Source organism: Astyanax mexicanus, chromosome 8 (genome assembly GCF_023375975.1).
Source record: "Astyanax mexicanus isolate ESR-SI-001 chromosome 8, AstMex3_surface, whole genome shotgun sequence".
Taxonomy (NCBI): Eukaryota; Metazoa; Chordata; class Actinopteri; order Characiformes; family Acestrorhamphidae; genus Astyanax; species Astyanax mexicanus.
In genome coordinates, this window is record NC_064415.1 from 14,488,590 (window position 1) to 14,513,327 (window position 24,738).

Below are 24,738 nucleotides of genomic sequence, written 5' to 3' on the forward strand. Positions count from 1 at the left end.
GAAATGCCCCACCAGTGGATTGAATATGATGTGGTGCCCTATACTGTAGGTGCCCAGTGATGGAACATTTTTAAAAACTACTTATTTCCATGTTCTCAGTTTAAGCCACTCCCCCTCTAGAATATACAGGCCCCATGTTGTGCACTAGGTCCCCGTTTTATTTTTCCACCCCTGCCCTTGCCTTCAAGCAGGCTGAGTCTGAGTCTGGTCCAGCAGTATGTCTGTCCTGCACATTTCAGTGTTTTACCACTCTAGCAAACCCAGTTCAACTAAAGAAGGGCTTGTAAATGATCTGACTAGTGGAATCAGGTTAGTTGGAGCAGAAAAACACTCAAATAAGCAGGGATACTCCAGCATGAGGGTTGGGAGCCACTGGGCTAAGGGGAATGTGGCAGCTCTACAAAGAAGATGAAGTAGGAGGGGTTCCTGATGGCGCCATCTACAGACTGAAGACTTTATTAATGAAGTGCACCATCAGTAATATGCAGAATCCTCTGGATTTTGGAGGGTCTGATGAGCTATTAAGAAGCAGAGGTGAGTAACTAGTTCCAGTTACCTTTTTTGCTAACATACTCAACAAAAATTAGCAACCAATGGATTGTGTACTTAATTTTAGTTTAATTAATAATACTAAATTACTTATTATTATTAAGTATTAGCATTAATTCAACATACTTTAATTAATCATACTAAATAATATACATACAAGTGCTTACTCTAGAGCAGTTAACGTATAATTTAAATCAGAAAGTGCATTAATTTTGGGAGATATGTCAGCTATTAATAACTATCTTATTTTAAAGATTGGTTTTATTTCAATGCACCCAAACATTCGTTTGGACACCTTATATTTGTTTTTCATTATTTTAATTTTCTGCAGTGTAGATTAATACTTAAGTCACCTGAACTATGAAGTAAAACACAAGAAATTATTTATTAAACAAAAAATTGTGAAAGCAGAATATGTTTGTGGCATGTAATATGTAAGAAGCGTGGACCTGTTTTTCTCTGTAAAGCTGCTTTGACAAATTTTGTTGTAAAAATAAATAAAATAAAATGTAAATAAAATTGAATTGAATTAAATTGAATCAAAGTTTTATAAATTAGATTTGTCCTAGTAGGCACCTCTTGCTTAGATACAGACAGCATTGCACATCTTGGCATTATCTTGGTAGAGTTGAGGTAGAGTTTCCTAGAATGGCTTTCAGTTAACAGCTGTGCTGAACTTCAAGATTTTATTACAAAGTCAATAGTTAATTACATTATTTTTTTGCCTCTAAATGTGTTTGAGAGGATCAGTTGTAAAGTTGTGAAGAAGTAGAGTTGGTATACAATAAATAGTTCTATTTGAGTAATGTTTTAATCCATATTATAGAAAGAACTACTCAACTAATTAAAAAAAAATCATGAAATTAGTATCAGAAAAATTACAACAGTGAATGAGAATAGTGTCCAAATATTTGATTTTAAATACTATGTGTGTGTGTATATATACTAAGCAATAAGAAAGAGAAAATGAATATAAATAAATAAATGTTGGCTTGTGTATAACTTGTACATTAGTGGCTCTATTGTGGAGAGTTGCCAGGCAACAGAGAAATCCGTCAACAGACAGTTCATGGCAGAGGCTGGGTAAGTTTTTCTCATTAGCTCGTTTAGCTTAGTGTTATTCACAACGTGCACAAAAGTTCCTTATAGTAAACAAACGTAGCATTTTATCTTAGTGTCCTTAGCTAAGAAATATACTACATTTATGGTCATTTAGCGCTCCTCTAGCGCTGTTTGTTTAACTTTGGTCACAACAGTGGTTTTTACAATGCTTTCTCTGGAGCAACTGACAACTTGCATAAGACATCTTGCCTTTTAGTTACCTATTCAGTCATTTTTTTCCTACTTTACATGTACTGTACATTTGAACCTGTATGTCTGAAAAAGTTTGTGCTTGTGGCTTTTTTGTGTAAATAAAATATAAACTTATTTATACAGAAACCTTATCTAGATAGTAATTTAGAATTAGTTTTTTGAATGCATGAAATGGTTAGGGAAACATCAGCTTTAACTGATGTCTGAAGCAAATTAGGTTAGTTTTAAGATTTTTGGTCTATCCACATAGACATACATACATAGCCCATGGTGATGTCTGTGTCACAGACCCTTTAAAAGACATGTAAAGTTTCTTACAGGTTCATTCAAGAAGTCTCTAAGTGACATAAACTGATCATATTTGAATGTAGGAGTGTTGAGTTAGTTTTGGAGATAAAACTATTTAAGTTACTTTTAAAAGTGTGTTTTACTTTTATAGCTCTGTTCCAACTATATAACCATTTAAATGCTTTAATGTAACGTTTTACATTCAATAGAACTAGTTCTGACCTGCTTTCCCTTTAAATGGTAAAATACATGTTAAAAAGAGTTATTCTATCATTTGTGTTACATCAGGATTTAAACAAAAGAGCTGCTCACTGAATGTATCTGATTAAATGGTATTAGCTTGGTATTAATATTCAGTTCAATATTAAGTTTGTAAATAATTAGTACAGTAAATGTCTACATGTTTACACCCTGAGCAGTGGGACTCGTCGTAAGGTGCGCTGGCTGCAGAGAGCGCCGCCCGCAGGTGATTTATTCCAGGCCGCGGTGTCCGGAGATCAGGAATGGCTGAGCTTCAGTCTGAGGAGAACACTCTCACCCTCACAGCCCAACAAACAGGTCAGAGTGTGTGAGCTTAGCTAAAGCACACAGCGCATTACTGCAGGCTTCTGACTCTATTTTAAATATATAGTAATTATATAAAAATTAAGAGACCACTTCAGTTTGTGAATCAGTTTCTCTGATTTTGCTATTTATAGGTATATGTTTGAGTAAAATGAACATTGTTGTTTTATTCTATAAACTACGGACAACATTTCTCCCAAATTCCAAAGAAAAATATTGTCATTTAAAGCATATTGTGGCGTCTGTGTGTGTGTGTGTGGCTGCTGTGTGCCTGTCTCTGTGTGCCCGCCTCTGTGTGCCTGTGTGTGAGTGGATGTCAGGTGTGGGGCCTCCCTTTTAGGTGGGGTTATGCAGAGTGGTGGGCACCAAAAAAGAAAAAAAAACGCTGCAAATAGAACCACAACACAACGGAAGTGAGTCACAACACAACGGAATTTTCCCGGGGGACCTGTACCAGCTAAGCTGCGTCTTCAGTAACGTCTCGGACTTCACTATGTGTACAAAGGACAATAAGTGGCAAACAAGGCGTTTTGTGAAGCAGAACTTTTAATAATATGCACACAACCGTGGTAATCACAGGTAATAAACATAACTTACTTTTCAGAAGCTTGTTTGCCACTTATTGTCCTTTGTATACAGCTGGTACAGCATCTTTTAAGGTCCCCCGGGAAAATTCCGTTGTGTTGTGGTTCTATTTGCAGCGCGTTTTTCTTTTTGCAGCGCGTTTTTCTATTTGCTGCGCCTGTGTTGTAATTTTGATGGATGTGTTTTGTGCTTTTGCAGCGCTTTTCTATTTGCACTGCGCTGGGCTTTCTCGGCCACCGTAAGTATCACCTCGGGCCAGTTGTTCAAAGGTAATCTGATCGGATTTTGGTTATCGGATTGGATCAAATCTGGAAAACGGGTTGTTCAAAAGGGAAAGAAGCATTCTGAAATCGGATCAGATCACGTAATCCAATCCTACTTTGTTAATGGATCAAACCTTCAGTTTCTGTTGTTCAAAACTTTTCAGTAGGATTTGGATAACTTTGATCCAAAAAAACAGGATTACCCTGATCCCAACAAGGGGTAGGATTTCAAGGTGGATTTCAGGAAGAAAATGTAGTAAAACTTTAAAATCAAAGTTTTAAAGTAAAAAAAAAATTATTTGTACAATTTAGTGTATATACTTTTATTTCTATTTTGCACTTGACCTGTTTAACCGTTACAGTGATAAAGTAGACATAGGCTACCAATTAAGCCTTTTACTATAGTAACGTAAAAATAAAAACAATCTTGACCCCATGAAATAAACCCCCCAAAAGATTTCAATAACAAACTAAAATAATACATTCATTTTTTCATCTACGTCACTGTCATTCATCACTGTATATTAATGTCAAGGAAACATTCATCAGATATGAAGCTGTCAAAAATAATTTCGAACAATTGCAAAGAACACCAGAGTTTGTTCTGGTTCTTCAACAGGCTCAGGTGCATCATGAACATCACAGAGAGGGACATTGCGTCTGGTAGCAACGTTGTGCAGGACAATACATGCAAGTGTTATGTTGCATGCTCCCTGTGGTTCGACTCGCAAATAGTTAAGTCATGCAAAGCGTCTCTGCAGAACTCCATTTAAACGCTCAATTGCTCGTATTGTTTTGCAATAAGCAGTATCTTGTTACTGCAAGAAAAGGAGTCATCAATCCCCGTTTGTTGGTTCTTCTATCTGTTTTTTACATAGCTGGTAATCCGGATTAGGTAATCCTGAAAACTGTGTTTCTGGATGAGGTTGATCCAATCCAATATTGCTTTGAAAAACTGGCTTAAAAGTAAGACAGATCACCTGATCCTGGATAGCAAAAAATGTGATTACCAAATCTGGATAATTTTGATCCGGATTACATTTTTTGAACAACTGGCCCCTCATGTTGGGTTTTATTGCACTGTTGCTTAATATTACTGGACAGCATGTTTGGTATTTTGGGACTGTCTGTTTATAAATGTAGGACAATTTGTCTTTAGTGTCTTTGGTACTAAAGAAGGATTTGGTTTTGTAGGACAGTGTTTTTTGTAACTATAGGAAAATGTAGTTTTTTTTTTACAGTGTGTTTATTGTTAAAGGATGTGTTTTGGCATCATGTCAGAGTGTGTTTGGTATTAATGTTAATGGACAGTTTGATTGGTATTATTGGACAGAATATTATTATGGAACAATGGGTTTACTATAATCACATAATATGTTAAAGATTATGAAATAGTGTGTTAATTATTATTAGATGTTGGAACACCTGCTGTAGACACTAAATACTGTAAGATCATTATTTAGTTCAATTTCATACAAAATATGTTTTATAAATATTGTCTATTTGTACTTATTTTGAAACTCCATTTATTAATGAATAAAGATTACACTTGTGATCATCAGAATAATTTTTTTACATATTGATTTAGAAAAAAAAATAACAAGAGTTACGCTTATAACCTTATTGGCCAGGATCTCTTAAGTCTGGATCTTAGATGAGTTTTTGTGTGTGTGTTTTCAGGGTCTCACAGTGCTCCATGTGGCTGCTCAGCATGGCCGGCTCGACTGCGTAAAGCTGCTTGTGGAGGCTTACTGTGTTGATGTGAATGCTAGCTGTCCGTGTGGGCGGAGACCCCTGCACATGGTGCTCAGTCCACAGAGCAAACCCCACTCACACACCTGCCTTACATACCTGCTGCAGCATGGAGCCCAGCACAACGTGTACTAAACTGGAATGCCAACAGTGTTTCCATTCCATTAAAAGTTTAGACTAAAGCTTACTGTGTAAAAGATAATAGTGCCGCAGAGTTATGATAACATTTACTGTTATCCCAGATCCACAGATGAAGGACTGACCCCTCTGCATATGGCTGCAGCTGAAGGCCTGAAAAACTGTGTTGAAACGCTGGTTGAGGTTGGAGCAGACACACATGCCATTGACAAACACGGACACACACCACTCGACCTCGCTCGCTTATGGGGTCACAGGGTCATTGCCAGGTAAAAGTCCTGTTATCAAACATTCATGATATTTATCACGATGATGGAAAACAGCTATTTTTACCTTCAGCTACTGATTTGTCATTTAATTTATTAAAACCCATGGCTAATTGGATAAAGTAAATAATCTTTCATATATCAAATGATATGCAATCACTTTCTGTGGCCTTCCAGACACAGCATCAGCAGACACTGGCCATGTTGTCTAAAATGTAATGAAGCCCATTTCAGTTTCTGTTTGTGTCTTCAGTAACTAAATTGCTTGCAAGGGTTTGCCATTGGAGGTCAGTTGATACACTGTATGTTTTGAGATATAATATATGTAATAAGATCAATAAGCCAATTAGAGGGAGCAAAATCTGCTTTACCAATTAAGATAAAACGCATCATTTAAATAAAAAGGGGGAAAATATGAACAAAGTTCAGCTTCACGTAAAAAAAGTACTTAATGTTTAACAGCTTTGGCAGCATGTGAGCCATGGGATTATCATCATCATTTTTTAAAATAATTTAATTCTAATTTCATTTCATTTTCCCTCCAATTTGGAAGGCAAATTACCCAACCCAATCACTAATAATGCGTGGAGATTAGCACATGCCTCCTATAAAAGAAAATATAGTATCCTGGCTCTTATCCACTAGCTACCAGACACCTGTACTGACCAACATCACATTAGGAGTGATGGGAGAGAGCCAACACTACCTGCTCAGAGGAGCAAGACCAATTGTGCTCTCTCTTAGACTCCAGCTGCTGATGGCAAGCAGCATGATTTAGAATTTGACCCGTCAATCCTTGTATTTTAGTTAATGTGCCTTAGAATTCTGAACCCAATTACCTCACCATATCACCTAATGTTTTAGCCATTGCAGTAATCCTGATATTTGAAATATTTTGAACTCTGATGTCTGTTAATGTTATAGCAGTTACTTTATCTCCTTCCTGTCATCTTTATCTTAAAATATGACATCTTTAACTTAAAATATAGTTACAGGTGTAATACTGTAATACACTCAAGGTTTGTGCTATAAAGTGAGATATTGTCAGTGGTGTACTGATTTTCAACAGTTAGCTATGTCCTTGTGCTTTAAACCACAGTACCTCAGTGCCAATCTGTCAAGTTATAGCACTCCCGCTTAAGTACTATGGCTGAAGCATAGCAGTATAAATAACCTTTATTTGTATTTCACAATAGATATATAGTCACAATGCTGCTTTACAAGATCCAGGCCCAGCCTTTGCAAAACAATTCTTAAGACATGATTGAGGAGAGACTTCTATTTAATCCTCCTCTTTTCTTATCACTAGGCATTGACTGAACAAGATTAGGCTACCCAAAGTTACATCGCCATAGCAAAGTAATGGATTTCATACTGGGTTTCCCAGAAGCTCCATAGCCTAAAGATTATCACTAAACGGTTGAACGAGAATCACATTCTCAACCACACTAAAACTACAATGCTGTTGGGAAACTTAACATGATCAGTTTAGAGATGATCCTGACAGACAGATGTTGACAGGTTTAGCAGGGGGTTGCAGGGTTATCACGGAAGCCGGGGTTGGGTGGCGTACAGCATGGTATTTTGGTAAGGAAAGGCTTGAGAGGTATCAGGTGCACACAGGGAGGCCTGGTGGGCACCAGGTGGGCAGACGTCAGCAGAGCAGTGAGTTGTCTGGTGGAATCATGCAATATGGGTAAACTGAGAGCATCAGAATGAAAGCAAATGAGCTTCACTTACAGACTTATTATAGAAAAACAATTTACATTTTTATAAATTGACCAGTTCAAAGTGTAACTTTATTTCAAACTGTCAGAGATTTTCATTTTAAGTCTTGATTCCTCTCAGTGGTTCTTCCTCGTGTTCTGAGTGAGTTTCTCTTTTTTTTTATCTTACTTCCTAAACGTATTTCTTTTAAAATTAAACTCTCACCAACTTAAACATTTCTAGTGACCTGTTGCACCTTTTTTTAGTTGGTATAATTTAAGTTCTGTGAGATGCATATTTTAATATCAGTGAAATATTATCTGTGAACCAAATACACGTAAGTTTAAAAATATATATTTTGCATTGTGTCAGCTACATTTGTTTAGTTCAGCTAATTATGTAAATGTAAAATATACTGAATGTAATTAAAGGAAGCACTGAAAATTAAACATACTTTTTAAACATTGCTTTTTAATTAGCAATAATATAATTAAAAACATCAGATTTTTATAGTTAACAGTAATAAAACATCTGCTAACTTTCTCCATTTGAGTCTTGGGTCCTCCAGTGGATCTACCTCAAGCTCTTAAGGGAAATAGCGAGTCTGTTGAATCTTCTTTTAAGACTTGGTTCCTCTCAATCAATCTTCCGAATGCTACTCCATTTGAAAGTTGTTTTTTCTCATGGTTCTCCCAGAAAGTGTTAAGAGATTTTTCTTTTAAATCTGTGTTCTTCTCAATTTTCGAATTTCCTCCTCATGTTTAAGTTAGATTTTTTTTATTGGGTCTTATTTCCTGACTTTCTAATTTTCCTTTATGCTATTACAAAGTTTCTCCCAGTTATTATTAGTCTTCCAGTTATCATTCCTCAAGCTCTTAGTAAATCTCTTGAATCTTCTTCTCTCCCGCTCTTAGAGATTCATCATTTGAAAGTTGGGTTCTCTTGTGGTTTAACCATATACTGAGAGATTATATTAGATTTTACATCCCAGAAAAAAAAAAAGTAAGTTGGAATGTGTGTGGTGTGTGTGTGTACTGCAGGTTTCTAAAGAATTCCATGTGGCAGAGAGATAAGAAGAAAGAAATGGAGGAACGTAAAGCTCTGCAGACTCTCCGGCACAATCTGATGTGGCTGTACAGGACTGCAGAGAGCAAGGAAAAGGTTCTATTCATAATCTCCTTTATTCTGTGTTCATCTTCAATAGAAATGAAGGAAAATACGTAACACATAAAGCTGCCTAAAGGGTTATTGGCTTTGACATAAAGGTCTAAAAACTATTATGTGGAGTTCTTTAAATGGCAGAAATGCTATTCATTAAAAAACTATCTTTGAGAAAGTTCTTTGGGGAAGTGGCTCTTCTGTGGGATTGCTTCACAAAGCCTTTGATGGCACTTTTACTTTCTTGGTAAATTCAGTTCTCACTGCATAAATCGTCCTCATATTTTTTTATTGTTGCAGGTGGCCAGAGAGGCGGTTAATGTGCAGAAGGTCACTGAGTGGGCTGAGAAGAAAGGGCTTCCTTTGCTCTGGCCTCCTCTCAGGAGCTCAGGAGCTTTAAACCATAGCTGCTTCCCATCCACTGAGCCTCCGATTACAAAGAGCAAAAAGAAATTCAAGGAAAGTTCACCCACACCAATGTGGGACATCTCTCCAAACCCCTGTAGACCTCCTCCAGCCAGTGTCAGCAGACCACAGGAGGTACGAATGGGAGTCCATCCAGAGAAAGCTCCACTAGAGCCAGATCTACGTAATAGAGTGACTTTGAGTTGTTTTGAGGATGGCCGCATCCACTACACTGCATCATGGGAGAACATTCCACAGTCAGTTCCTGCCCTGCCCATGGATGTCATCCAAAGAGGCCTGTTTCCATCTGCTTTTCCCTCCCGTATCACTTCTCCACTGCCCTTCCAGACCAGCAGCATGCTGGACCTGCCTCATCGAGGTTGTACTGCCAAACCAGGAGACTCACCTTGGACTGAGGTGGCGATGCACCTCGCAGGAGAGCTGGAACTGGGCCATTACTAAATGCTAAATGACTAGTTTTGATATTTTTTCCTTGTGCAGACTGCTTGCATTCAAATAAATAACCTTATAATATTGAACAATCATAATATATGATGTCATCCTCTCTCCTCAATGCCTTTTACTTGCTCCAGACTGTTTTTTAATTGAATCTTATTTTTTTCCCCACCCACACATACGTTCCTAGCACCTGTGGCGAGCTGTGTGGGATGTTAACAAAATATACCAAAATATACATCAAGTTACAGTCAGGTCCAGCATATATGCCAGAGTTGCTTTTCTGTTCATACACAGACAAGTCTAGCCATTTCTTCACATTTCTAGCAGGGTTGTACAAAATTTAAATTGGAATTCCATGAAATTCATAATCCATAATTAAGCATATAACAATGAAGCTTTAAAGTATGTATTACATATGATTTTTCAGTCTCTCTTTGCTGGATTTCAATTTCTCTGCTGAGAAATGTTGGACACGTGCAGATAGCTGTGCCCCTAAAATAACAACCTGCCAAAGTCTGAGCACACCTGGCTCTTAAAGTGAATGGCAAGTGACACGCTCATTGTGTTATTGCTTGTAACATCCAAAAACAAACCCATGAATAAATAAGAGAATCAGTACATGTCATTTGTGAGTATTACGTACTTTTCCCATTGTTACGATAGCAAAGACACACTTAGATGCCCTAAATCAAGCAGTTGCACTTAAAGATTGATAAAATCTATGTCTAGAATATTTAGTCACTAACGTTTTCTGTGAGACTAGGGTGAGACTATGTGGAAGAAACTACACTCTATCAGTCCCACCAGTATGACCTTTTACACCCACACATTACGTCTAAAGGAATTCTTTCAACAGTATATGAAACTTGTCAGATCTCTCAGCAATACCTAGAGAATTCACCAGTTAGTTATATAAGTTATAAAATATGTCCATAAGTTTGTCAACAACCCTTAAAATTAATGAATAAATTTAGCTATTTTAAAGTGCACTCATTGCTGACAGTCCAAATCAAAATGCATACAGCTTATCTAGTCCCTTTAGAAAAGTATTGTATAAAGTATAAAGCAGATGAACATGAACATAAAGTAGATAGAATGATGTTGCTCCATCCAAAACTTTTGGGATGAGTTTGGCACATCCTGATTTCACTAAAGCTCCAGTCACTGAATGCAATCAAATCCTTACAGCAATGTTTCAAAATGCAGTAGATAGTGTCGGCTGCTGTCAAGGTAGGATCCGGACACAGTAGGGGGTTTTCTATAAAGATTCCTTCTCAGTAGCCCGGTAGTTACACATTTAAAAGGGAAACGTGTGCAAAAGTAATTTATTTTTAACACATTTTAAAATAGGTCTACATTTTCTGCCATTTTTCCCATCATTGTACAGTTTCAGCCAAATGTTTGGACACATCTTCTAATTCACTGTTTCAAATTTTGTTAATTTTCCTTAATTGTTTCATTGTAAATGAAGAATGCATGAGGAATCATGTTGTAAACTTAAAAGTGTAAAACAAACAAAAATACTCTGAATGATTTAGGTGCTCTTTTCTGGGGTGCTGTTAACTTGTGCTTTCTGAGGCTGGTAACTGATGAATTTATCTTGTACAACAGAGTTGAGACTTGGTCTTCCTTTCCTGGCGTGGTCCTGATGAGAGCCAGTTTCCTCATAATGTTTTGGATTGTCTTTGCAACAGCAAGTTCTTGAAATGTTTTGGATTATAGTATTTTTTTCTTTACATAGTTTAGTATTTCTTCCCATAATATGTATTAGAACATTACTTTAACAGGGCTATTCTCTGTATACCAACTCTACCTATACACAACTTTACAACTGATGCTCTCAAACACATTAAGAAATTCCAGCAATTAACTTTTGACACGTTTAGCACAGCTGTTAACTGAAAGCCATTCCAGGTGACTCTACCTCATAAAGGAAAAAAAAAAAAACTGTGAATCTAAGAGTGAATCTAACATATAAAACATTCTGGTTTGTTTAATACTTTTTTGTTTACTAAAAAAAATCCATGTTTTTTTCATAGTTTGAATGAATTTAGTATTCAGAACATTTAAAAATAATAAAAATCTGATACAAAGGGTCCTTCAGTTTGGAACAGCAATCTATAACATAACAGCCACGAAATACAGCCCACTTCTGACTGTCTATATGTCCACTCTTAATAAATTATGCTTTAGTGCAAATATGCTGACAAGGATACCGATCTACTGCTGAGAAGTTGCAGGTCGTCAGCTTGGCTGAAGCTTACAGAGAAAATGTTTTCACTGGTACTCAGGGGTGTGCTCAAATGCTTGTGTTTGTAGTGAAATGCTTCTAGCCCATGAGAAGAGAAACAGTGTACATAAAACAGTGAAAATGTGAGCATCAAATTTTAAACCACGCTAAAAGCCTCGATAAACGCTGCCTATTGAGTGCAAACCTTACAACACTGTTGACCATGCCCTCTCTACAGGCCATCACTAAAGAATGAAGGGAAAAAAAAAACAGAAAGAAGCAAAAGCAAGCCTTTGCTCCGTTGGGGAGGCTATGTTTGAGCTACAGCTGTGACGTGCAGTTGGCTGTCAGGTTCACGACCGCAGTGACCTAGGTCAGCGCACACGTAACAGCCGTGCTGTTGTCGTTTTCTCCCCAGAGGATCCCTGGCTTGAGCTCTTACGCGGAGGAAAACAGTATTTTACACTGATCAAAGATCAGCTGCAGCTTCCAGAACACTGCTTTCACCCTCGGTAAGAAAGTACAGAGAAACTGACTTCAGCTCAGTCACACACTGGCTCTGGTACAGACACAGGCTCTCTCTCTCTCGCTCCCCTAAGTGGCTTATTCCCCAGGTGAGAGCTCGCTGAAGTGAGCGTGAGAGTGTGAGGCAGATTGCGCTGACCTTTCAGCGACCTCACACTTCTAATCATGACCTCCAGGTGCCCCTCATATAAAGGGCAACCAATCGCAGACTAGTTTGAGGGAATATCACACCTCACAATGAATTAGGCCCCATCCACACAATTCTGGATATATGGTATACATTTTTTATTTTATTTTAAAAAGCAATTTTCTTTGGTACTAAGTTTTTGTTCATTGAAAATATGCTTTTTAAAAAGCTCTTAAAGGGGAGATTTTATGAAACTTGGTTCACTGTTTCAGTTTTGTCTTGTGGACAGAAAAAAACAAAAAAATAAAACATTGACGTCACAATTAGGGGTGCGAATTACAGGGCATCTAATGATATGATTTTACGATACTTTGCCCACAATAACAGTAATTAAAGATGATGAAGTCATTCTAAATAAGCCTAAATATATACCACAAATTAGGGATTTATTACAGTCAATATCACAAAGTTTGACAACATATATTCTATATTCTATATTCTTATTTCAATTTACCCTGTTTCAATAAAAGTTTCAATATTTGACAATACGAACAAAAGGAAAAAAAGCAATATATTGTCCCACCTCTAGTTGCAACATCTGTATGTTTCTGGCTGAATCTTAAATAACTCCTTACTCTCCCATGTGAACACATGTAAGTACTGTTCTATTACAAATGCATAAAGCTAGTTCAAGATTTAGAATCCGAAATCTAATTACTTGCATAGTACACTACACTGGGAGTAGCATATCATTTTTCAGCTTTCTTTAATGTGTTCTCAGGTCTCTATTTATGAGTCTCCTCTTAGGCTACATTCACACAATTCCATATATTTTTTCTCTGCATTTGCATATACATATCTACACAAGATGAAAATGATGGCATTAGTACCTTTTAGGACACAGATATTAACACATAACCAAAAAAAAGAAAGAAAAAAAGATTTAAACCAATAATACACAACATTCCCTATGTCGTGTGCTATGCAAGTCATAAAATGCAGCAAGTTCAAATTCTAAACAGAGCATTCTCTATTTGTAAAAGAACTGTATTTGCATGTACTCATATGTAGAAATCTGAAATCTACTGTAATGCAGACTAATTGCTTATGTAGTCAATTATATATGGATTATATAGGAAGTACTTTAGCACACACATATAAATGTGTTGTGATGCCAGCTCTTTATTTTAAAAAGCGATTCTAGGTTTTTTTTTTATTCACATGGAACAAAAACAGTGTTTCTGTGCGTACAGGAGGCCAAAGCACAGGCAAAAACCTCAGTGTATAAAAGTGTTCATATAGACCCTAATAAAGAACTCAGCACAGAAATCACACAAACTGACACAGCCTTTCAAAACTAAAAATCAGTAACAATTAACGGCCATTTTATTAGAAATTCTTCACATTATCTGCATGTGTGAAAAAAACTTCAGAATGCACTGTGGTCAATGTCGATGCAGTTTAAAAATGAGCAGAACCCCACTGAATCCAACGTTTTGAAGAATACGATGAAACTGATCACTAACTCTGCTCATATCTGGGCCCACATGTACCAAGCATCTCAGAGAGCATCTCTTACTCTCGAGAGTTCTCTACATAACTTTACTGCTGCTACAGGTATTTACATCTTTGTTTAAATCAAAAAAGTTTGTACAAAAAATTTGTTTCGTTCTTTACAGCACACAAATATTAAAAAGCAGGACCAAACCTATGGCCTTGATGATCGTGGTACGACATTTAAAATGTTCACAATACTCCCAATATTCATTCAATCTTTCATTCACAAAGGGCCACACAAACACTAGCTGTGTGGGTTACACAATGCAATTACGTCAGCTGCTATCATCAATTTATGCAGCGAAGCCCGAACCATCAAAAAGACATCCAAAAAATGATACAGCTTCAAACAACTATTTCTCAAATCTTTAGAAACTTCAGAAAAGGTTTGCAAGCAAAGATTAAACCCAAGTCTAGACCACAAATGCGAATCCGCAACATCAGTTCAAGATGCCTTAGGCTTAATCCCTGCCAAAACCAGAAGCTGAAGTTCTTGGGCTAAAGGAGGGCTGCTTATGGAGCATTAGTTGGCTGTGCTCGCTTCATTAGAACAGTCAGATGGACACAGAGACAGTCAGACAGTTGTGTAATGTCAGTTCAGTTCAGGTGAGGAGCCTGTGTTTCCGTGGCAGGGTCTGTATCCTTCCAGGTGCCGTCCTCCATTGCAGTTACTTTTAACGTCCTTTCATCACTGGATCCAGTCCCCCAAATATCCCCCTTCCCTCCATCCCTGTCACCAGTTCTCTAGGGCAGCTGGGCACAGCAGCCCTGTCCTTTTCTTTCTTCTCTCAACCCCACCCGTTTCTTTCATCTGTCCCTTAGTCTCTCTCATTGGTCAATCAGTACATTTTCTGTCGACTTGGCAAAACAGCCTCCTTTAGGAAGGAGAAGATCAGGAGGATTCCAGAGCGTTTGCCCCTCTTTCCTTTAGTGAAGTAGTTTGACACCACATCATCTAGAGGAAGCAGAGAACACAAGATAACGCATGAGGCAGAGCATTCACACAGGTTTGAAGGTGACTGCAAAGAACACCAAAACCCACAAAACCAAAAAATTATTGTGTTTAATGAAAGTACACTCACAGCTGCCAATCAGTATCTCTCTATTACTGGATTTAATCAAGCCCAATATAGCTAATTAAGTGTGAGCTAAATGGGGTATTAAGCCCCCCCAGCACTGAGCTGTGGAGACTGACACTGTTTTCTCCAACATCTTAACCTCACTAATGCTGGTCACTTAATAAATCAAATGCTCTAAAGCCTCTCCTGGACAGTAGAGCCCATCATTACAAAAAAAAAAAAAGAATAAACTCTTAATACCTTTGTCTTCAGAAGAAACAATGAACAAGCAGGTGTCCAAATACTTCAGTCCATATAGCAAATACAAGATGAGCAATAAATTAGCTCCTATATACTATATTCATACTTTACCATGTGCTACTCAATGTAATGTGACCATGTCATGTTATGTGCTCTTTTGCATTCAAATCACATTGGAGAATTACCAGCTTGTTCTTACAAAGGAGTCGTATTAAGATGCCACAATGATTAATCAGTTCCTGCTAAAATCAGAGGCAATCTTGTGGATGGAAACACATTTCAGACTCCTTTTTTGAGAACTACTGTAAGTAATCATCTAGTAATTTGTTTTGTAGTGCACAAAATCAAGACAAAGAAAAAGTAAAAATAACAGTATTACCACTTGACATTTGCATCAGTCAATAGTGTAAAATAATATTTTTTAGCAAAGGACAAGATACCATTCCACCATAAACATAATAAATTCTGTAAAATAGCAGTGTTGATAATACAGTGTTGCCTTTTGCAGCTGTAACTGCCTCTTAATCTTGCCATTATAAACTGTTCCTGAAGCATAAGTACACTCGCAAAGGAATTACCAAGAATGCCTCCAAACTGCTGACAAATTAAAACTGGGTTCTTGTCCAATGCACACGTGTGAAAGAAAAACTTACTGTGAACAACATATTTCACACATTTCTAGTCCTGTTTAAGCCAGTTCATATACCTAATGATTCCAGTCATGCCCAGTAATTCTTTCTGGTCAAATCATAAGTTAATTTAAAGCTATATTAAATTTAAAATAGATTAGTAACATATATAAATAAAAGCAACCACTGACATACAATATGGGGATTTACTCTTAGTTAATAAGGGACAAATAATACAGACTGAATTGTTTATTCTTTTTTTTTTTTTTGCAAAACAGCTGCAAATAATATGTTCACTCACCTCCTTGCTGCATGGTGGATGGAAGAACATTCTCCCCAGCTGACAGAGATACGAAGAAGGAGAATGGTATCACCCACAGGCAAATTGTAAAGTATGCCAGGACCTGTAATAATATACACAAAGGAAAGATTTAAACAATTTCCTCTGCCACTTTAGTGGTGTTGTGGCATAAGTCATCTTCAACCATAAGTACAGATTTATTGCTGACTTATAAACTAGGATTTTTGTGAACTTGTAAAAAGCAATAGAAGTTTTTGCTCACTTCTGAGAAGGCGTAATACTCTTCTGCAAAGTACTGGAAGGCCATATAGTGATTTATTACCACCAGTACTGCAAGAGAAAAAAAGAGCAAAAACAAGAAGCACAATAGATAGTTAATACATTTTCACTTAACATTGGTATTTAAAGTTCTAATGTTAATGCATTCTAATGACTCTTACACCACATTTAGTGAATTAAACAACGATACAGAAAGCATGCAAGCTAAACCAAAAATAATTACGCTTATAATAAAACTAATCCAAACTTTTAAAGCAGAAGTGCAACAGTTTTAAGACAACATTTGTTCCTCATCAGTACTTACTGCAGGAGAGTATAAAGTTTGGTGAGCTCAGCATGATGTAGGGGAATGTCTGCAGCAGGCCAAAGTATACCAGATTAGTGAAGAGTCCAGTTCCAATCATCAGCATAGGGAAGCCCTCAAAGAGGTACAGCCCTGACAACACACCTGTAGAAAACTGAGAGAAAGAGAAAGAAACTCTTTAAAATTAGGGATGCACTGATATGTCCAATTCCCTTCCAATACCAATACTAATGCCAGAGTTTTTGCCAACGCAGAGTACTGGTACCGATACAGATACCAACTTTTATCTAATGACTTAACAACTTGATAGACGGCAATAAATCTAGATATTTTAATACAGGAAGTGTTATATTCACCAAATAAATGATAATAAGTTTAAAAGAACAGCATTTACTCTTTAAGTAACTGCATATTTGAAACATTTCAGGGTTCTCAAAAGATAAAAACTGCCACAATGAAGTAACACACACAAGAAGAAAAGCATAATTATTCCACACTGTGGACATGCTGCCGGCTTCTGTTAAGCATCATCTAGTGGTGCAAATAACTTTGTTAGTTATTTGTGTTAGTAACTTTTCTTGAAGGTATTGGTGCTCTCTATTGACGATACTGATACAAATGTTGTGAATCACAAGGTATCTCATGATACTTTATCCCGGTAGTATACCATGCCCACGATAACAATATAAATACTCAATATATTGTATTCTCTACAATAGTGCTGTGCGATATGACAATAAATACCGTGGGGATGATAGAAAAGTGTCTATCTTGCTACTTACCTTCTATCGTCCCTATCATTTCTACAATAATTTTATCAATTATTCATGCAAATATATAAAGTAGGCTACGATGAAATGTATTGGCTTGGTCACTTTTTTATAAACTCGGTTTATATAATGATAATAAAGTAATCTTCGCAAAAAGATTTTTGTTTTGCAACATGACGCTGCTTTATGTTATTTGTTGGAGACACCGGTTTGCGACATGCTTTACGTTATTAAACTCATGAGAGCTGAACAATGGAGACGCATTGTTCTTTTGAAAAAATTAGCTACTGCATCTACCTCATCTGTTTTCATTTGATACATATATATTGCTGCACTAAAAGGTAGTAATTCTCATTGTGAATGTTTGGTTTAATGTCACTTTGAAATAAAGTTGGAAAAAAGTAAGCAATGATATTATTTTGTCATATTTGTCAAATAACTGAAAACATACTTAAATGTGATATATCATGATATATATAGTTATCATGATATAAAAAAATTCCATATCGTGATATATTATTTTTCCAATATCGCCCAGCACTACTCTACAATATTTGTGGCATCTGTTACTGAAGATAAAATACTCCTAAATAAGCAAATACCAGAAATTATAAATTTTTTGGTGTCAGTTTCATATAATTTGACAACCCATATTCTTCACCGCAGGTTTACCCTATTCATTTGATTAATGTCACCATGTGAAGTAATGAAGCAGTAAGTTCAATAAGGAGTCTTAGGAAGATTAGAGTGCTTATGTTTCAGTAAATATATCTATGTTTAAGCACTACATATCAATACAATAGACTAAAGCAATAAGAAATATTGATGTATTGTCCTACCCCTAACCGATACTGCGTGCAAGTGCAACAATATTTAAAGTAATTTTAATATCAGGCTTTTAAGCATTACCCCTTAGGACTTACCAGTATCATGTATTTTATTATTCGGCTGGTGGCGACAGTGTACTCCTCTATCAACTCGGCCAAGTAATAGAGACCTGCAGCTGCAGAAGAAACACAGCATGATAAGAAAAGACAAACACACTCACGACTACATGACCTTAAACGCACAGTCAAGTACACCTCCTCTAGTTGCCCCTATTACACACTGATACAACGATCAGCCACACAATTATTAACACCATGTTTTTCTTTCTACACTCAGTCCTACATTGTCCATTTTTTCAGTTCCACCTAAAATACAGGTGCACATAATCTGTTTCTCTGTATACTTTGTTATTATCCTCCTTTCGCCCTGTTCTTTAAATGGTCAGGACCCCACCGGACCACCACAGAGCATCATTCTCAGCACTGCAGTGTCTGCTCCACTCGTACGCACACTAACACAGCACCACCATGTCAATCAGTTTCAATGTAGAGCTGAGAATAATTGACCCATCACTGATTATCAAAGAACATGGTGAAAGGAGGATGATAAATTGTCAAAAGAACAGAAGAACTACAGTATGTAATTACTAATTATAGTTCAAAGAGCTTATATCATGGACAACGAATGTAGAAACAAGGAGGTAATGTTAATATTGTGGCTGATCTGTGTGTTTTTTCCTGCTTTAACACATTAATATAAATGAGAAAAAGTATAATAACTGGGTTATAATAATTAGTTCATGAACTGTTAAAGACAGTGAGTTCAGAGCTGAACATTTGAGAAATGATGCCCTGTAGTTGGTCTACATATAAAACTATGAATAAATAAACATGGTAGATATAAACACACAGAGGCATTTTACTACTTTGTCTCCCAAAGGCTACCTCAGGCAACGACATTAAAAAAACAGCTAAAAGGTTTACATCCAAAGCCGGGATGACAGCACGCTGTGCATTCACACAGGCAGCGCTGCTGGTCATCACGCAAAACCACGCCCCACTGCGTGCATCACTCGGAGGAGACTGGAGTGGGGGAGGGGGGGGGGGGGGGGGGTCGCGCTGAACTTTTGAACCACAAGCAAGTTCAGTCAAAATTATATAACAAGGCCTGACAGACATCCTGCTGAACTTTACAGATATCAGACTCTGTGTAACCTGCCAACGAGGTGGGTAGAGCTGCACAAAGCAGTGTCAGTATAAAAAAATCTTATATAAATTGTGAGTGTACAGCTACTTTAACTAAATTAAACTAAATAGTAGAAGCTAAAATAACTACCAGTAACAACCTGGAAAAAAGTAAAAAAGTAAAAGGGAAATTTTACAGAACTGCAGCAATACTTTTATTATACCCAGCAGAGGAACTGATGCTTGTTGGGAGACAAACTGAGCCCAACAAAACATGTATTGACCATCTCTCATTTTCCATTTGGGGGCTTCATTTAGACTTACATATTTGTTTATTAATGAAGACACTTACAATAAAAAAACTTACAATACTAACTCAAGCTGATGGTGCAAAGGTACATATCTAAAAAAGTATGCTAAAACTTATGTCATACACAAAGAATCTGGCAGTTGATCTTTAGATTGTGTAAAAATTGCAAGATTAAAAAGTATTCTAGAAATTATTGTCTTTAAAATTAAAAGTTAAGGTTTCCTCTTTGCACTGTTAAGTTGCCTAGCAGATACAAGTATTTATATTGTGATTGTAACAATATAATAACATGATTACTTTTATAATGTGTGTTATACAGTTATTAATTAACAGCTTTACAAAGGGTCTTTTTAAAATAGTGAACAAAAAAACAAAACACAGGTTGTCTAGTTTATATAATTTAAATGTGCACTTTTATTAATAAATCTGGTCATTCCTTACTTGTAGCTGGGGGGGGGGGGGGGGCTAACTAGCTTCCTAATTTAGCAAACAGCCCTTAAAAAATAAAATAAAAGGCACCTTTTTACCCGACCAGAGGCCAGAAACTTACAGCTAAATTTGTCATGTGTTAGCTGGACAATAGAAAGGATTTGTGCAAAAATGTTCAAAATATGTGCACTTAGGGCTAGACAAACACTGGAAGTCAATAAATACTGCAGCAGAAAGTGTTCTGATAGTGATAATATGATTGTTAAACACATTTCTAATATTTCAAAATACATTATTTACAGTATCTGTCACTGGTTGACTTTTATTACAGGGTGCTGCAGTCAGGTACTGCATTCAATCTGAGCAGAACACAAAGGTTCTGTAGACTTGTTACATCAGTGCACGAGGAAGTACACTGTTTTCATATATAGCTGTATGTGCACTGTGTAGCAGTTCTTACAGCAACAGGAGACTACATTAGTCAGCATGTCCTGAATCTATATAGTGTATACTGTCTATATACAGTACTGCACCTGTGTGATCATACATATTCACCACAAAGAAATAGCATTAGCTCCATTAGCTCATTCTTGCCACATAACACTTCAGGCAGTCCAGCAAGTTCCCAGCCTGACTGACAGCTTTGCCAACTTGAACAGCTCAGGCTACGCCCAAAATTCACATACAGTTTTAAAACTGCATTACTTTTCCCTTTAGCATCTAAGTACTGGCTAAGACACCTGCGCTGCTGATTACAAAACATAAATGCAAAATATATAACAAAGAAAAGAAAACAGAATTACGCTATCTACCTTAAATGTTTAGTACATTTATATCAGCCAGTATGCAAGACTGCATACAAGGCATACCAACTAGGCTAGTTAAAAATAAGGCTTTGCTCACAGTCTCCACTCTAATCCATCCCAAATTCCCATTTGCTTCATTACAATATCCCTGACATTTGGCTGTGGAATATTTAGAAGTGATGAAATTTCACGACTGAATGTTGCACAGGTGCTGCATCCTACCATGCTGGAATTTAGTGAGTGAATACTTTTAGCCAGAAACATATTAAGTACTTGAGAGCCAGACTTAAGTAAAGTAAAAGTGCTCTATCAAAAAAAAGGTTAATTAGGCTTCACACTTAGGTGGAAGAACTAAAGTATTTAGTACCCAAGTACTGCAAGTAGTTTATTGTATAATGTAGTTGTGAAGTACTAAAAAAAAAACAGTAACTTCCTGTGTTATGTGGTTATTACAGTGGAAAGATCTCAGAGTAAAAGGCAGAATGGGAGCAGCGAGGTCTTTTTATGAGATCAGCTTGATCTCTTGATTCACTCAATGATAAGAAGCTTCATCAAACCTTGGGACAGTGCAGAGCATCTACTTCTCTGGCTTTAGTGATAATGTGGGTTTGGAATGATTCCAAACATTTTTATAATTGTAACAAGTAACGATGCAGCACATAAACAATGTATTAAAACAAAAGCATTAAACTCATCCAAAATATGTAGCTAGTGAAGTAAAAGTAGGATAAACAATAATACAGTAGATCCAGATACAGCATTTTAGTAACTTACTTAAATACAGTAGAGAGGTAAAAATAATACTCCTACAGATATAGATATAGGTACAGATATAGCATGTTAGTCCTTATTGAAGTATTGAAGTAAAAATAATAACTACTCGTAGAAACAGGTAACGTTACATTATTTTAGTACTTAAGTAACTTACAGCAGTGAAGTAGCTCTACTTAGTTAACTACTATACATATCTGCTTTTCGCAATCAAGTGTAGCTAGGTAGGTTAATGAGATTACAAACAATATCAGAGGTTATATGGTTTCTCCTCTGTAAGTCTGCACTTAAATTGCTGGTGAGGCCGAAGTTAGCCTGTTTTCTGATTTTTCTTCCACCATAAAAGGTGCAGCTACGGCGGTGTCTGCAGCTAACTCTGCTGCACAGGTGAAGCAACGTTAGCCGCGGAATTTCTAAATGCTTATGTTTTTAAACCAACAAAACATACAGACTGCAGACATATCTATTCCTATCTCATTGCACATGTCACAAAAGGGGTTTAAGCACATATAGCGATTTAATTTGTGTCTAAAAATCATTAAAACTGAGAGCGCGGAGAAGTCAGCCAGCGCCGGTAAGCTTAGCTAGGTGAGCTAACAAGCTAGCTAGCTTTCTTGCTAACCTAACATAGCTAACTAAGCCAGCTAAACAGGTCCAGTGTGCAGGGAAATCATCTTTTTACCGACAGTGTTTTTTACAGACAGCGGCTGTGTCCTGCTGTCCTGAGTTAAACCCGTTTAAGGAGCTGCTGAAAAGTGAACACGGTTCATTAACTTACCTGATTAATGAATCAGAATTAAATCTAGCTACACGTATAGGATCAGCTCGGTGTGCCAGACGACTTCATACATTACTTACCTATAGCCAGAGTAACAAACGATATCTGTATAATCAGCGACAGCCAGCTGAGGAGATAAATAAACCACATCTTTACTGTAAATCCCCTCAAATAAATAATCACAGTGTAAACAGAAACAGCGAGACGTGTCGCTTAGTGTTATGCTAAAGCTCTGAAGTGGACAAAGTTCAGGTAGCGTTTCCTGAGAGGAGCAGCCAGAGCATAGAAATCACAGCGCCGCCTCAGGCTGGAGGAGGAACTGCGGCCAGGGAGAGCCAGACAACGTCAATGATAATGCTATTTCTAATTGCTATTAGTAGTAGTATTAGAAGTAGCATCATCATGGTAATACAGTTAGCAATGTTATTAGAAAGAGCAGAACTATTCACTTATTGTTTCTGTAATACTCTACTCTGTGCAATATCTAAATAAACCATGTATATAATAGTCTGTTTACCATGACCAACACTATGTGCAATATTACAATATTTACTATTAATTTTCTACTTATTTACTATCAACCTATGTGCAATATCACTACTGGTCATTTATACTACTTTTCCAATTACTACTAATACTAATTTTATTGCTATTACCACTACTTTCAGTATTAATACTACTATTACTAATATTACTACTACTTTTAGTATTACTACTACTGTTACTACTATTATTATTACTGCTCCTACTACTTTTATTTTTAGTATTACTACCACTACTAATATTACTACTACTACTACTATTACTTTTAGTAATACTGCTACTACTTGTGTACTGTCATGTCAGGCTGCATAAGAGAGTGAACAATTTTAAGAGTGGTTGATCCAGAGTTGCAAACTTTGAATTGTTCAAGGTGTTCTTGCTTCGTTTCAAAGATACATTTAGATTTTCTAAAGCGGTTTCAATTACCCTGATGTAGTGTTAATACACAAACAAAATTATAAATGTTAATTGAAATTAATAGTATTAATTGCTGAACATGCAGAAAGTGTCTTTAGTCCCTTTGATGTCTTTGATGTAAAAGGATACTTTATTAATGGGGTTCTTTATAACTTTAAGAAAATACAAGTGTTAACAATGTGTTATTTAATTTAAATTTAATAAAAAAGGTAACTTAATACCAAAAAACTTAATACCACTCCCACATAAAATAATACTGTACAAAAGTATTGTATTAAAATGAAATAATAATACTGTACAAAATGAAAAGGAATTGGCAGCCTCTTGGACGTCCACTCTTCCTTGCAAATGTCTCATATTTCTTTGAGATTCTTGGGCTGCCTTGCATACACTGCTGTTTTGAGGTCTTCCCACATACAGCGCCCTATTTTAGTGAGGCGACCCACAAATGTGCATTGCGCTGCTGGATTTAGGGGGCGTGTTGGTGTGTCTTTGGTATTATGAGGACACAAAAACTACAAAAAGTATTAATTCCCCTAGTTAATCACAGGTGTGTTTTGGACATAACAGGAAATAAACCAGCTGAAACTGGCTGCAACTCAAACCCAAAGCATGGCTGATTCAATCGCATACATAACATTTGGATTTTTTCTTTAAATTCTGCACCCTATTTTTTGCTCATTTTTTTCGGTCTTTTTTCCAAAAATCGATTGGGTACAATAACCCATTCAATTTTTAAATGTTTTTGCTGTGCACACAGGAAATGTTTTCTGTTGATGACCCCCTGTGCAGGTGTTTTTGCACAGTAGAACAGTGCAATAAAACCACTCTTTGATTTAGACATTTTTTTTCATTACTTAAATATATTATAAAAACTATACAATATACTTTATACTTTACCTTATATAGTCTTTTTAATAATGTATTCTGCTTTGTGAGCATCAGTGATTTAGAGTGATTAAAAACTGCGTATAGGAGTCCATTCCTGCTTACTGTTGTGAAAAGGTTTATAGAGTCAGAGTATTTCTAATATTTTTGAATTTACATCAACTGGCTATTCACAGCCCTAACATGCTTAATGCCGGTGAGAGTCACTGTATTTGAGGGCTCAAACTTTCAGTACAAACAAAAGTACCAGACAAATCTTAGGTAAAATAATATTTTCTTTCCAAACATGACATTA

General features: G+C 36.5%; 2 protein-coding genes across 3 annotated transcripts; one reads left to right on the forward strand and one right to left on the reverse strand.

The window, feature by feature from the left end:
• Positions 1–1,545: 1,545 nt before the first annotated feature.
• On the forward strand, positions 1,546–10,068 carry ankrd53 (ankyrin repeat domain 53). 2 transcript variants are annotated; one of them, XM_022678559.2, is made up of 6 exons: positions 1,546–1,632; positions 2,571–2,709; positions 5,244–5,443; positions 5,558–5,722; positions 8,467–8,587; positions 8,885–10,068. In XM_022678559.2, exons 1-6 carry the CDS (start codon positions 1,619–1,621, stop codon positions 9,449–9,451), a joined length of 1,206 nt encoding a protein of 401 aa, XP_022534280.2. In that variant the 5' UTR covers positions 1,546–1,618; the 3' UTR covers positions 9,452–10,068. The 2 variants fall into 2 exon arrangements, with proteins under 2 accessions (XP_022534280.2, XP_022534279.2); XM_022678558.2 differs by having other exon boundaries at positions 1,561–1,632; positions 2,568–2,709.
• A 3,611-nt stretch (positions 10,069–13,679) lies between these two features.
• Positions 13,680–22,863, reverse strand: tex261 (testis expressed 261). Its single transcript, XM_007237830.4, has 6 exons — positions 22,676–22,863; positions 18,413–18,492; positions 16,720–16,873; positions 16,399–16,466; positions 16,137–16,239; positions 13,680–14,842 (listed from the first exon to the last, which is right to left on the reverse strand). The coding sequence occupies exons 1-6, from the start codon at positions 22,743–22,745 to the stop codon at positions 14,727–14,729; spliced, it is 591 nt and encodes a 196-aa protein (XP_007237892.2). The 5' UTR covers positions 22,746–22,863; the 3' UTR covers positions 13,680–14,726.
• Between the last annotated feature and the right edge of the window lie 1,875 nt (positions 22,864–24,738).

Excerpts from the sequence above, each read along its gene's own strand:
- tex261 (XM_007237830.4), bottom strand. The coding sequence starts at position 22,745 with ATGTGGTTTATTTATCTCCTCAGCTGGCTGTCGCTGATTATACAGATA. Across the intron at positions 16,240-16,398 it reads AGTATTACGCCTTCTCAGAA|GTCCTGGCATACTTTACAAT; the intron begins GTGAGCAAAAAC and ends ATATTATTACAG. Across the intron at positions 14,843-16,136 it reads ATCCACCATGCAGCAAGGAG|ATGATGTGGTGTCAAACTAC; the intron begins GTGAGTGAACAT and ends TGCTTCCTCTAG.
- ankrd53 (XM_022678558.2), top strand. Across the intron at positions 5,444-5,557 it reads CATGGAGCCCAGCACAACGT|ATCCACAGATGAAGGACTGA; the intron begins GTACTAAACTGG and ends CTGTTATCCCAG. Across the intron at positions 8,588-8,884 it reads CTGCAGAGAGCAAGGAAAAG|GTGGCCAGAGAGGCGGTTAA; the intron begins GTTCTATTCATA and ends TTATTGTTGCAG.